Raw genomic sequence first — 13534 nt, 5'->3', positions numbered from 1 at the left:
TGCCCCCAGTGGCACCGTGGGATCTTAATGTAGTCTTGGATTTTCTCAAATCCCATTGGTTTGAGCCGCTCAAATCGGTGGAGTTGAAGTATCTTACATGGAAAGTAACCATGCTACTGGCCCTGGCTTCAGCCAGGAGAGTATCAGAATTGGCGGCTTTATCATATAAGAGCCCATATCTGATTTTCCATACGGACAGGGCAGAACTGCGGACGCGTCCTCATTTTCTGCCTAAGGTGGTGTCAGCGTTTCACCTGAACCAGCCTATTGTGGTGCCTGCGGCTACTAACGATTTGGAGGATTCCAAGTTGTTGGACGTGGTCCGGGCATTGAAAATATATATTTCAAGAACGGCGGGAGTCAGAAAGTCTGACTCACTGTTTATATTGTATGCACCCAACAAGATGGGTGCTCCTGCTTCTAAGCAGACGATTGCTCGTTGGATTTGTAGCACAATTCAACTTGCACATTCTGTGGCAGGCTTGCCACAACCTAAATCTGTCAAGGCCCATTCCACAAGGAAAGTGGGCTCATCCTGGGCGGCTGCCCGGGGGGTCTCGGCATTACAACTCTGCCGAGCTGCTACTTGGTCAGGGGCAAACACGTTTGCAAAATTCTACAAATTTGATACCCTGGCTGAGGAGGACCTTGAGTTCTCTCATTCGGTGCTGCAGAGTCATCCGCACTCTCCCGCCCGTTTGGGAGCTTTGGTATAATCCCCATGGTCCTGACGGAGTCCCCAGCATCCACTTAGGACGTTAGAGAAAATAAGAATTTACTTGCCGATAATTCTATTTCTCGTAGTCCGTAGTGGATGCTGGGCGCCCATCCCAAGTGCGGATTGTCTGCAATACTTGTACACAGTTATTGTTACAAACAAATTCGGGTTGTTATTGTTGTGAGCCGTCTGTTCAGAGGCTCCTACGTTTGTCATACTGTTAACTGGGTTCAGATCACAAGTTATACGGTGTGATTGGTGTGGCTGGTATGAGTCTTACCCGGGATTCAATATCCTTCCTTATTGTGTACGCTCGTCCGGGCACAGTATCCTAACTGAGGCTTGGAGGAGGGTCATAGGGGGAGGAGCCAGTACACACCACCTGATCCTAAAGCTTTATTTTTGTGCCCTGTCTCCTGCGGAGCCGCTATTCCCCATGGTCCTGACTGAGTCCCCAGCATCCACTACGGACTACGAGAAATAGAATTATCGGTAAGTAAATTCTTATTATAAGTGTTTTTCCCCTTATAGCTGCTGTATTGTTAATACTGCGCCTAATTAGTGCCCCCCTCTCTTTAACCCTTTCTGTAGTGTAGTGACTGCAGGGGAGAGCCAGGGGAGCTTCCCTCCAACTGAGCTGTGAGGGAAAATGGCGCCAGTGTGCTGAGGAGATGGGCTCCGCCCCTTTTTCGCGGACTTTTCTCCTGCTTTTTTATGGATTCTGGCAGGGGTTAAAATTCATCCATATAGCCCTGGGGGCTATATGTGATGTATTTTCGCCAGCCAAGGTGTTTTTATTGCTGCTCAGGGCGCCCCCCCCTAGCGCCCTGCACCCTCAGTGACCGAAGTGTGAAGTGTGCTGAGGAGCAATGGCGCACAGCTGCAGTGCTGTGCGCTACCTTGGTGAAGACAGGATGTCTTCTGCCGCCGATTTTCCGGACCTTTTCTGTCTTCTGGCTCTGTAAGGGGGCCGGCGGCGCGGCTCTGGGACCCATCCATGGCTGGGCCTGTGATCGTCCCTCTGGAGCTAATGTCCAGTAGCCTAAGAAGCCCAATCCACTCTGCACGCAGGTGAGTTCGCTTCTTCTCCCCTTAGTCCCTCGATGCAGTGAGCCTGTTGCCAGCAGGTCTCACTGAAAATAAAAAACCTAAACTAAAACTTTCACTAAGAAGCTCAGGAGAGCCCCTAGTGTGCACCCTTCTCGTTCGGGCACAAAGATCTAACTGGGGCTTGGAGGAGGGTCATAGGGGGAGGAGCCAGTACACACCAGATAGTCCTAAAGCTTTCTTTAGATGTGCCCAGTCTCCTGCGGAGCCGCTATTCCCCATGGTCCTTACGGAGTCCCCAGCATCCACTTAGGACGTTAGAGAAAATTCCGTATTTCGGAATACTACATATTTCGGAATATTTGGGAATGGGATATTCAACCTGTATTTCTTTTAGGGAATGTATAGTGTGTGGTCACTGTGTACACGTTATAGATGTGTGTAACTAATGTTAATTTCTGGTGTTCGAGTAAGTTGTGTGTGTGTAGAAGAAACATTAAACCCCCCCTTCTTTTTGTTCATCCAGTGTCTTTGGTGCAACACGAACAAGAAGTGCCTGGAATATCCTGTAAGGAACATCCTGCCTCCCTCATCGCTGTGCAAACTGAGTGACGCTCGCTGGGGAATATGCTGGGGTGGGTAGATATTTGCGTTGCTAGATGGTGTGTAAGCCTTTTGAAAGTGACCTAGGACCAGCCATATTTGATTCTTCATGAACAGCTAGTCTGCAGTAAGGACCAACTAAGGGTGCGCCATGTATGCGGACAGTGATGGCCTGGTATATTGCAAGATACTATTTATTGCTCATTAAATGGAGTCTGTAAGTGTTGGCAATAGGGAGAGTCAGTAAAATGTATGGAGACTCCTGGAGGTAATGCTAGTAAAAAAAACAACACAAAATTAAACACAATCTACCTTTCTCCCTACACATACCAAATAAGGAGGGTTACCCTACCATTTAGTGTGTTCACCTTCCAGGCTGTCCTGGGAAAGGGGCAAAAAAGTGTTTCGGCATAAATGTAAAACAATTTAAATCGCCAATCAAGTATGCGTGGAGTTCAGAATCTGATGTTCTCGTCTGCATATTATAGAAATGCCAGAAATAGTTTGGATAGAATGGGGGAACAAGCGGAGAGGAGAAGAAAAGGTAACGCCTAGGGGCAAGATAAGGGGGCATGTTCAATTAATTTGCAGACCCTGTGCCTGATTACAGTGGGTATGCATGCTCCCGATACCCGCGGTATTCCATTAAAAGAAAAACTGGTTGCAAATGTATTTATTTTTTGCAGCCAAAATACAGCGGGAGGGGATTTGTAATTTTTTTTTTTTTTTTTAAGCTCTGCATGCGTCAGACTGCCGATATGGGAGGGTGCATGGTTAGGGGGAGTGTGGGGAGCAGGTACAACGTTAGTGGAGTAGGGATAGTGTAGTGAGTGCGCTGGGGTAAGGATATTATAGTGTGTGCGGCGAGAGACTTGGTACCTGTGTCCGGTCCTTGCTGCCTGCAACGCTGGAGAAAAGACGACTTCGGGAAGCGGCAGAGAAGGACAGCGCTGTAGTAGGTAATTATAGACTACTTAAGCTAATTGGAAACTTCTACTTGCTTAATTAGTTATTAGAGTTAGTGTCAAAAGGGCGCCAAAGCAAGTCCCGACAATTTTTCCTTTTTAAAATGTGGGTTTTAGGAAAAATTGCACTTGCTCTGGATGTGCTTAAAAGGCCACTGTGAATAGAGAACACCTGCACCCAGTTAAATGCCAAAAATCTCACACCTGCGGGGAAAACCCTACAGCGACTATTGCCACATCGAGCCACAGTCCCCGCATTGCACATAAGTGATGTGTGACCATGACGCTGCTCTCTGCCTTACTGCTATCACATGGCCTCCTGGTGACTGGGGCAAGGTGCAGCCATTGTTCCCCAGCTGCCTCAGAGCCAGTCGTCAGCAGATAGGAGAATCTGTAGCTTAAACCATAACCACGTGTTAGGTGAATCTAGCAATACCGGTAAAGGGAAGGATTGTCCGATTACACTCTGAGGGCGGAGTGAGCCTCCTGTATACTTTGGGGCCTCCAGGCTGGAGAGAGCAGTCCTGTATGTGCTGCCTGCATGGGAGGAAGCGGAGTAGTCTCCCGGAATGGCATTAATGTGCTCAGTTTGTAGCCACTTGTCTATATTCAGTATAGAAGGCTTTGAGGTCTTTTTCCATAATGGTAATGAATATGAGAAGGATACGTTTATTCACGCAACGAAATGCAAGGGAACATTTAACAGCGTAGCTTATTTTTGTAGCTTTCTCTCCTAAAGCGCATATAAACCACTTTACAGTGTAATGTGTATCACTGAGCTACATATAGGTACATTCGTCACTTACAGCTGTTTTTACCAGCTGATAGATTACGGTTACTGACCCTGGTGCCCTGGTAGACTTCACAGGGTTTGTGTTGCACCCTGATATAAAACTGGATCTTCCATGTGCACTACTACAGCCTCAGATGGGTCAGTACTGGCCTCCTGTGCACCACTAAAGCCCGAGATGGGTCAGTACCGTCCTGTGTACCACTACAGCCCGAGATGGGTCAGTACCGGCCTGTGCACCGCTACAGCCCGAGATGGGTCAGTACTGGCTGCCTGTGCACCGCTACAGCCCGAGATGGGTCAGTACTGGCCTCCTGTGCACCACTACAGCCCGAGATGGGTCAGTACTGGCCGCCTGTGCACCGCTACAGCCCGAGATGGGTTAGTACTGGCCTCCTGTGCACCACTACAGCCCGAGATGGGTCAATACCGGCCTGTGCACCGCTACAGCCCGAGATGGGTCAGTACTGGCTGCCTGTGCACCGCTACAGCCCGAGATGGGTCAGTACTGGCCTCCTGTGCACCGCTACAGCCCGAGATGGGTCAGTACTGGCCGCTTGTGCACCACTACAGCCCGAGATGGGTCAGTACTGGCCGCCTGTGTACCACTACAGCCCGAGATGGGTCAGTACCGGCCTCCTGTGCACCGCTACAGCCCGAGATGGGTCAGTACTGGCCTCCTGTGCACCGCTACAGCCCGAGATGGGTCAGTACTGGCCGCCTGTGCACCGCTACAGCCCGAGATGGGTCAGTACTGGCCTCCTGTGCACCGCTACAGCCCGAGATGGGTCAGTACCGGCCTCCTGTGCACCGCTACAGCCCGAGATGGGTCAGTACTGGCCGCTTGTGCACCGCTACAGCCCGAGATGGGTCAGTACTGGCCTCCTGTGCACCGCTACAGCCCGAGATGGGTCAGTACTGGCCTCCTGTGCACCGCTACAGCCCGAGATGGGTCAGTACTGGCCGCCTGTGCACCGCTACAGCCCGAGATGGGTCAGTACTGGCCGCCTGTGCACCGCTACAGCCCGAGATGGGTCAGTACTGGCCGCCTGTGCACCGCTACAGCCCGAGATGGGTCAGTACTGGCCGCCTGTGCACCGCTACAGCCCGAGATGGGTCAGTACTGGCCGCCTGTGCACCGCTACAGCCCGAGATGGGTCAGTACTGGCCTCCTGTGCACCGCTACAGCCCGAGATGGGTCAGTACTGGCCGCCTGTGCACCGCTACAGCCCGAGATGGGTCAGTACTGGCCGCCTGTGCACCGCTACAGCCCGAGATGGGTCAGTACTGGCCTCCTGTGCACCGCTACAGCCCGAGATGGGTCAGTACTGGCCTCCTGTGCACCGCTACAGCCCGAGATGGGTCAGTACTGGCCGCCTGTGCACCGCTACAGCCCGAGATGGGTCAGTACTGGCCGCCTGTGCACCGCTACAGCCCGAGATGGGTCAGTACTGGCCTCCTGTGCACCGCTACAGCCCGAGATGGGTCAGTACTGGCCGCCTGTGCACCGCTACAGCCCGAGATGGGTCAGTACTGGCCTCCTGTGCACCGCTACAGCCCGAGATGGGTCAGTACTGGCCGCCTGTGCACCGCTACAGCCCGAGATGGGTCAGTACTGGCCGCCTGTGCACCGCTACAGCCCGAGATGGGTCAGTACTGGCCGCCTGTGCACCGCTACAGCCCGAGATGGGTCAGTACTGGCCGCCTGTGCACCGCTACAGCCCGAGATGGGTCAGTACTGGCCTCCTGTGCACCGCTACAGCCCGAGATGGGTCAGTACTGGCCTCCTGTGCACCGCTACAGCCCGAGATGGGTCAGTACTGGCCGCCTGTGCACCGCTACAGCCCGAGATGGGTCAGTACTACACCTCCCAGCAGCTATAAGAAACTGACAAGCTTAAATGTTTCTCTCTTTCTTTATTACGGAAATGAAGAAACCCCCGAAGCTGGGTCAGTACTGGCCGCCTGTGCACCGCTACAGCCCGAGATGGGTCAGTACTGGCCTCCTGTGCACCGCTACAGCCCGAGATGGGTCAGTACTGGCCGCCTGTGCACCGCTACAGCCCGAGATGGGTCAGTACTGGCCGCCTGTGCACCGCTACAGCCCGAGATGGGTCAGTACTGGCCTCCTGTGCACCGCTACAGCCCGAGATGGGTCAGTACTGGCCGCCTGTGCACCGCTACAGCCCGAGATGGGTCAGTACTGGCCGCCTGTGCACCGCTACAGCCCGAGATGGGTCAGTACTGGCCGCCTGTGCACCGCTACAGCCCGAGATGGGTCAGTACTTGGCCGCCTGTGCACCGCTACAGCCCGAGATGGGTCAGTACTGGCCTCCTGTGCACCGCTACAGCCCGAGATGGGTCAGTACTGGCCTCCTGTGCACCGCTACAGCCCGAGATGGGTCAGTACTGGCCGCCTGTGCACCGCTATAGCCCGAGATGGGTCAGTACTACACCTCCCAGCAGCTATAAGAAACTGACAAGCTTAAATGTTTCTCTCTTTCTTTATTACGGAAATGAAGAAACCCCCGAAGCTGCGTAATTGAATGTACAGAACTACTACATGGCTTTGTGGACTGGAGGTGAAGGGACAGATTATTAATGGTTAATGCAGCTTTTAGCGACTCCCTTACTGAGTAGAGAAGAAAGTGAGGAAGCTGTAAGTACATAGGTTTGTTGGTCTAGTGCCCTGGATGACCATGTTTGCTGGCAAACATGTTGCATTATGGGTGATTATAAGCGCACGTCTGAAGGAATGCGCTCTAGTTTCTGATCTTGCCTTTTGTGTTGCCGTCTTGGCAGATGTTTTAGATGTTGGCGCCAAGGTTTAGGATGTGTTGTACCTTTGTCTTATGTAGGATAAATAAACACACGCTTAAGATGCTGCTGATAGAAGACTGGACGGTGCGTTCTGTGTTGTGCTTCATGTTTAGGGATTAGCTGCTCCTTTTAATGATTTCAGATGGCTTCCTGTAGGTTTGCTTCTGGCTCTGTCTACTGACTTCTGCAATCTAATTGTACAGTCATGTTTCAGCGTCTGCAATGTTACAGTCCCAGGTTCTTTTCTGCTCTCTATAATCCCCAGTCACACAGATCTGTTTCTGTATTTGTTCCTTGGGAAGGGCTGGCACGGAGACTGTGCGGGTGCTCTCGTGATTTGTCTTGAGAAGCACAAGGTTTAGCTTTCCAGCCTCTAATAACACTTCAGGCTATACTGTGTGTATTCATTACTGCTGCGGTTTGTTGGGTATAATCAGGTCACCCTTCACGAGACATGTGGCCACACTGTCTGGTCACATAGCATGTACCGTATGCAGTCTGCTTTACCTGCTGATCTGGGTGCAGCTACTCTGGTCTCTCTAATAAAAGTTTTTTTTTATGTTTTCTGTGCAATCTGATCTTTGCAATCAAATTGCGATGTGGACATTGCCAGATTGTAGAGTACATGCTGTAGACCTTTCTACCCCTTGTCAGCCTATTAGAAGATGTAAATCTTCCATAACCCCACTTTGTGTGCAGGCTGCCTATGTACTAACACCTGCTGCTTTCTTACAGTACCTTTGTTTTGTATTGCAGTTAATTTTGAAGCTTTGATTATCACCATGTCTGTGCTTGGAGGAGTGATTATCTTGTCCATCGTCATCTGCTGTTGCTGCTGTTGTAGGAAAAAGAAGAGCAGAAAGTAAGTTATCCAGCAACAGACCTGTACAAATATATGCTGGATTCCAGGCTGCTTCTGAAAGCAACATTTTGGAGTTTCCAACACCCTGTAATGCATGGAGGTGTTGCGTGCACATCTATAGATGCATGTGTAATTAAACTGTTCCCATCAATTCACCATTTTCACATTTTGTGTGTGTGTGTGTGTGTAATGCTAGCCATCTCCTACTTTATAATGTGCACCTATTTAGTACTGGATGGAACTCCCCTCTGCCCCCCCCCCCCCCCCCCCCTCCTGTAAAGTGCAGGAAATATCCTTTAGAGAGCGTCAAGCAGTTGCTGCAAATCTGAGTTTGGAGTGCACTTAAATCACAGTCCTGTTCTGTGGACCAGCTTGAGACGTGTACTGTGTGACATAGCACATTATCCTGCTGGAAGTAGACATTAGTAAATGGACAGTCTGTAGCCATAACAAGCAAAGCATTTTCTTCCACAGAGCTGCTGCTCACTGGATGTCTTTTGTGCTCCAGGCTCTGTAAATTCCAGAGACTGCTGTGTGTGAATTCCACAGGAGATCGGCCATTTCAGATAGACATCATCAAGTCTGGCAGCAACAGTCATTCCATAATCAGTCACTTAGATCATATTCAAACCCCATGAAGGTGTTGCTATCAGCAACAGCTGAACCTCTTGACCATGCCTGTATGCTTTATGCACGAAGTTGCTGTCACCTGTCCCCAGCAAGCAGCTGTAACTATTGCATTCCTTTTTGTACGCTCTTGTGTAACCAATGTTCTCCCTGCTATCTCCACATGGATGTCCTAACAAACTGCTTTGCCTCTTAGGAAGTTCCTACACTCCCTCCTATTGTATTCCGGAATCCAGTTTAAATTGCTCCCCTCCCCTACAGAGCCGCCCTCAGCATCGCTGTCATACAGTACATCTCATATCAAAACGCTTGCCCTTAGACCTACCACTGACCTGCGCTATGCCGCCTGTCTGGTAACTACCTCTCGTTACTACCGGCAAGACTTCTCCTGCACGGATATCCAATTATAGAACTACCTTGCCTGATCACTCTCCCACAACCTTCATGTCTTTGATCACTCCCTGTAAGCCCCTGCACTTATTATATCAAACTATACTACCCATATATTTTTTGACTCTCCTTACCATATTTAATGCCCCCCATTCCAAACAACTGTATGGTTTCCTGGTGTTTCATAATGTGATAAGATATAACTTCTGATCGGTTACATCATGCAGGGAGGCACATACTGCCAGGGTGTGGTGCATAGTACTGTGCATATTCTAATAATGTGTTACTAGAGTTAACACACTCCAAAAGCCAGAGTGCAGTTCATTTGTAAGTATAATATAATGTTATAATCATGCAGGCAGCACTCGCAGGTGTGTCACGGATCAGTGTAATAAGGACACGGGAGTCTTCCCTCCGATCAACGTTTTGGTTGTTGTAACCTTTGTCAAGATCAAATGCAAAACAGAAAAGTGCTGACTTTTTATTGGAAAACGACCCCTGTAGTTCCATGTGTTGCCGAGTTAGAATTGGCCGTTACTATTGGGATTGCTCCTTCCTCATGTGGGGATTACAGACATCATGAAATAAGAATCTAAAGTGTCATCATTGTAATTCCTTAGCACAAGCCTGGAGACTGAAAGGTCCATACGAGAGAAGGAAGAGAGAAGAGTGCATCAGGAAGAAAGGTAATATGAGGAAGCGTTCTGCTGGGAAAGTCCTGTCCTTAATGTACAGTGCAAAAGATTTTGTCATCACACTTTAAAAATAAAATTGTCTTTCCAGGAAGGCTCAAATGAAGACGCGTCACGATGAGATCAGGAAGAAATACGGTAACTTCTGCACGCCTCATTTTAAGACTTTTGCTCAGACGTTGTAGAGTAACACTGCACCTCTCCTACCACCCTAACTTTTGTGCATGTAAGGCTAGGTTTAAGGGGTGGTCTTCAGTATACCGCCGGCCGGGATGCCGGCGACCATCATACCGGCGCCGGGATCCCGACCGCTGGCATGCAGACACATATTCTCCCTCTTGGGGGTCCACGACCCCCCTCCCTTCCTTTCCCCCCTGGAGGGAGAATAAATAGTGTGGTGAGCGCAGAGAGCCTGCAAGGGGCTCATTAGCGCTCGCCCAGCTGTCGGTATGCCGGCGGTTGGGATCCCGGTGCCGTTATACTGGCCCCCCGGGATCCCGGCAGCTGGCCACTCCTACTATACGCGGTTTAAGGGTCTGTTTTCCCTGCCAGGAGACCCTGAAGGAGCATCACACACCAAAATATAGTTTTTATAGTCTTTCTGACTGAAATAGCTTTTTATGGAGATTTCTGCCATCCTGTTTCATGAGGTCTGTGAGTCTCAGCGCTCTGGCTGTATCTGCTGCTTGCACTGATCGTTTAGGGTGGAATTCTGCACGGTGGTCGCGATGTGACGTTCCAGAACCCCATGGAGGTGCCCAGGAAAACTTGCTGTAAATGACTGATGCGCAGGCAGATTAGCATTGCGGCAGTGCTTTACGGCACATCACTTAAAACTAAATTCTCCCACTTATAAAGAGAACCTCCTGTGTTATTGTGTTGAAGATGGACTATAAGAGTGTGGCTATAACTCCACCCTTCCCTGGCATGCGTATTACAGAAAACGTGGCACGTTGTGTACATATCTGGCCCAGCATATACAGTGCCATATTACCATCTTGTAGCCCATATTATCCATAGACTCACCAATCTCATTGTGGACAAGCCAATAATACTATATTGCTAATTCCAGAATATAGGCTTATGTCAGCAACTTCCCCATTGTCCCTGGCACTGAGCTGTATGCTCCTCCTAGTGTTCACACTAGGCCAGCGGTGGCCAACCTGTGGCTCTTGAGCCTCATGCGGCTCTTTCTTTATTCAAATGTGGCTCCCGACACTCAAAGTCACGTGACCACAACAGATTCGGAAACTGCTGCACTCCAGCCAGACAGTCAACAGCAGCACTACGGGGACTGAGAACTGAGAGAGCCAGATACTTGAGGTGAGACACCCACTGTCAAACAGAGGACACATAAGGAGCTGCTGAAATGGCATGAGGTGTGTTTTTTTTTTTTTTTGTGGGGGGGGGGGGAGGGGGGTAGTGACATATGAGGGTCCTGGCAGGAGTGACACAGGAGAGTGCTGGCAGGAGTGACTCATGGGGGAGCTGGCTGGAGTGACATACTGTATGGGTGTGCTAGCAGGAGTGACACATAAAGCAGTTGGCTGAAGTGACACAGTAGGGTACTGGCTGGAGTGACACATGGGGGAGCTGAAGTGTATTATGTGAATCTGGCTTTTTCAATATATTTTATGTGGATCTTTCTTTCTCAATTGTTTTATGTGGAAGTGGCTTTTTAAATGTATTTAATGTTGGATCTGGCTTTAAAAATGTATTACATGTGGATCTGGTTATTGAAATGTATTTTATACCAGAGGAGTGGCCTAGCAGGGACAAGGCCACACCCCATTTTTGCATGTGCGCCTGCGACTCGATATCGGCTCTTTGACGTGCCTAACAAAATTTTTGGCTCTTTGTTTCTGACTGGTTGGCCACCCCTGCACTAGGCTGTTATAGCAGGGCGCCGCTGTGGCAGAAAGGGAAGGGCGCGGTGCCCTGCTAAAACAGCCTGGCCGCTTCCTGCTCTCCCAACGTGCGCACGGCATCCATTCACGCTGGGGAGAGAGCTTGGGGGAAGGCCAGCACCTCCGTAGGTGCTAGGCACGTCCCCAACAGTGACGCCGCCCATGCCCCCTTAAATGACGCTGTATGGCCACTCCCCCTATTTTACATGGCCACACCTCCTTTTCGGACGCACGCGCGGCTTCGCCGCACGCTCACATATGCCCCCACAGTCCAGCTCCCTGCCTATTATTTCTAGAGTGAACGCTATCCTCCTGTCCTGTGGTGCTGCAGCCGCAGGGCACACCTTAACTGTGATTGGCTACTGCACTAAAGTGGAACCTGTGTTGCTGAGCGCTAGCAGTCACGGTACTAAGGGACTTCCTGTAATAGAGGCCACGGTCACTTCCTGAGCTGACTGAGGAGGGTCAGGAGACTTCCCCTTTCTCCTCCAGGTTCTTCAGTCTTTGACTGCAAGCCTCCGATTGGCTACATCTGTTATCCATCCTGTATAAACCAGATGAAAGCTTCTCATGCACTGCTGTGCTTTGGTTCAGAATCTTCATTTAAAACTCCCAGATTCTCCATTTTCTGAGGAGAAACACTGGTTGCATGCATGTAGGCGTGTCTTTTATGGATGCGTTTTCCTGTTCTTCAGGAGACTTCCCAACATTCGTCTTGTTCATGTCTCAAATTAGTCATGCGTTCAGTGGACCGGATTACACGTCCCTGACTTTATAATGTGTCAAGTACGGTATTCTTTACCTGTAACCGCTGGATGTTAAATGGTTTGCAACATATAAAGGAATCTGCTTCAACTCTCTACCATCATTTCATTCCATAACCTCGCTCTGCAAACTCTTGTGGCTGTCTGGCAAGTGGCACCATGACTCCAGCCAACTCCCTTAAGCAGTAACTTGCGCTCCTTAGCTAGCGCTGCTCTGTTACTCCGCTAGCCAAGGTTCTTACTTAAGAGCCTCCATACAAACTGAGGCATGGCTTTTGCACTGCACCTCAGCTGTTATATGCCTCACAAAGGGAGAGCCCCATGATGGAACTCATTTTATAATTGTTTTACTAGAAATCTGTATTAAACTGGATTGATGCAACACATGTCACTGTCTGCTATAATGTGCTGTGCTATGAACTACTGTAGGGGTGTCAGGCTGGTGGAGGTGAATGCAGTGGTGTCCAAATCACTGCTTGTAACAGAACTTTAAAGTTGGCTTCTGCAGACGCCTTTTAGTGATCAGCTGCTCTCACACCTATGTATGTATACGCAGCAGGGAAAATTGATTCTCTAAGCTGCTGTTAGAAGTTCTACCCAGTCATTATGTTTAGGGTATTTGTTTATGGTTAAATTACTAGTATGTGTGGACCGACCCTTTTTAAGACCAATTTCAATCGTATTTGCAAGCCTGTTTCCTATACTTGAACAGAATTTTACAGTGTTGCAGGTTATGTACGGCTTTGTTGTCTGAGGAAACCCTGCAGAAGCATTAGATGAAGGTTTCTATAGAAAAATACTGTAGTGATACAGCTCATAAGTAAACTGTGCAATGCTTAGGGTGTGCCAAAATACCCCCTGCCTCCTCCCCCTCATTTGTCCAATGACATTTGCACTCTCTAAAGTTACTGCCATTTACATATTACATTTGTGGCTGCAGGGGAAGTCTTGCTTTGTGCTGTCCCTGTTGCATGGTTTTGTGGTTAAAGGGATGGCGTCCACTCCCCTGAGCAGTCTGCCACCATGTGGTGAATGTGGGGTACTAGTTTTGGTTTAACTTTTTTAGTTCCAATATCTTATCAATTTCTGGTTCCAAGTCGGTATGGTCTGTTACCCCATTGTCTGATCACATAGAGGTTTAGTGTGCAACAGTCATGTGATTTTGTTATTATGAACTACATTACTTTATTCCATTGGAACCAAGATGTTGTGGGTAAACTGTGACTTGTGACACAACACATCTGTCTGCATACCGGCTTTATAACTCATAAGGCAGATGGGTGGTGACCCAGGGGCCCCCACACTGCCCACTGGACGTCTCTTGACGGTGTCAATGTATCACATGACGTC

At 49.5% G+C, this 13534-nt stretch overlaps 1 protein-coding gene across 1 annotated transcript in view; it reads left to right on the top strand.

Annotated features, from left to right (window-relative positions):
* The window catches only part of PTTG1IP (PTTG1 interacting protein), a 63413-nt gene that overhangs the window by 47170 nt on the left and 2709 nt on the right, over positions 1-13534 (top strand). Inside the window, exons 3-6 of the mRNA XM_063933082.1 lie at positions 2292-2400; positions 7699-7804; positions 9442-9507; positions 9605-9651. Of these exons, the coding sequence (XP_063789152.1) occupies positions 2292-2400; positions 7699-7804; positions 9442-9507; positions 9605-9651 (328 nt within the window). The remainder of the gene's footprint in view (positions 1-2291; positions 2401-7698; positions 7805-9441; positions 9508-9604; positions 9652-13534) is intronic.

Source organism: Pseudophryne corroboree, chromosome 7 (genome assembly GCF_028390025.1).
Source record: "Pseudophryne corroboree isolate aPseCor3 chromosome 7, aPseCor3.hap2, whole genome shotgun sequence".
NCBI classification, from domain to species: Eukaryota; Metazoa; Chordata; class Amphibia; order Anura; family Myobatrachidae; genus Pseudophryne; species Pseudophryne corroboree.
Note: the sequence above shows the minus strand (reverse complement) of the source record. Positions and strands in the feature narration are given on the sequence as shown.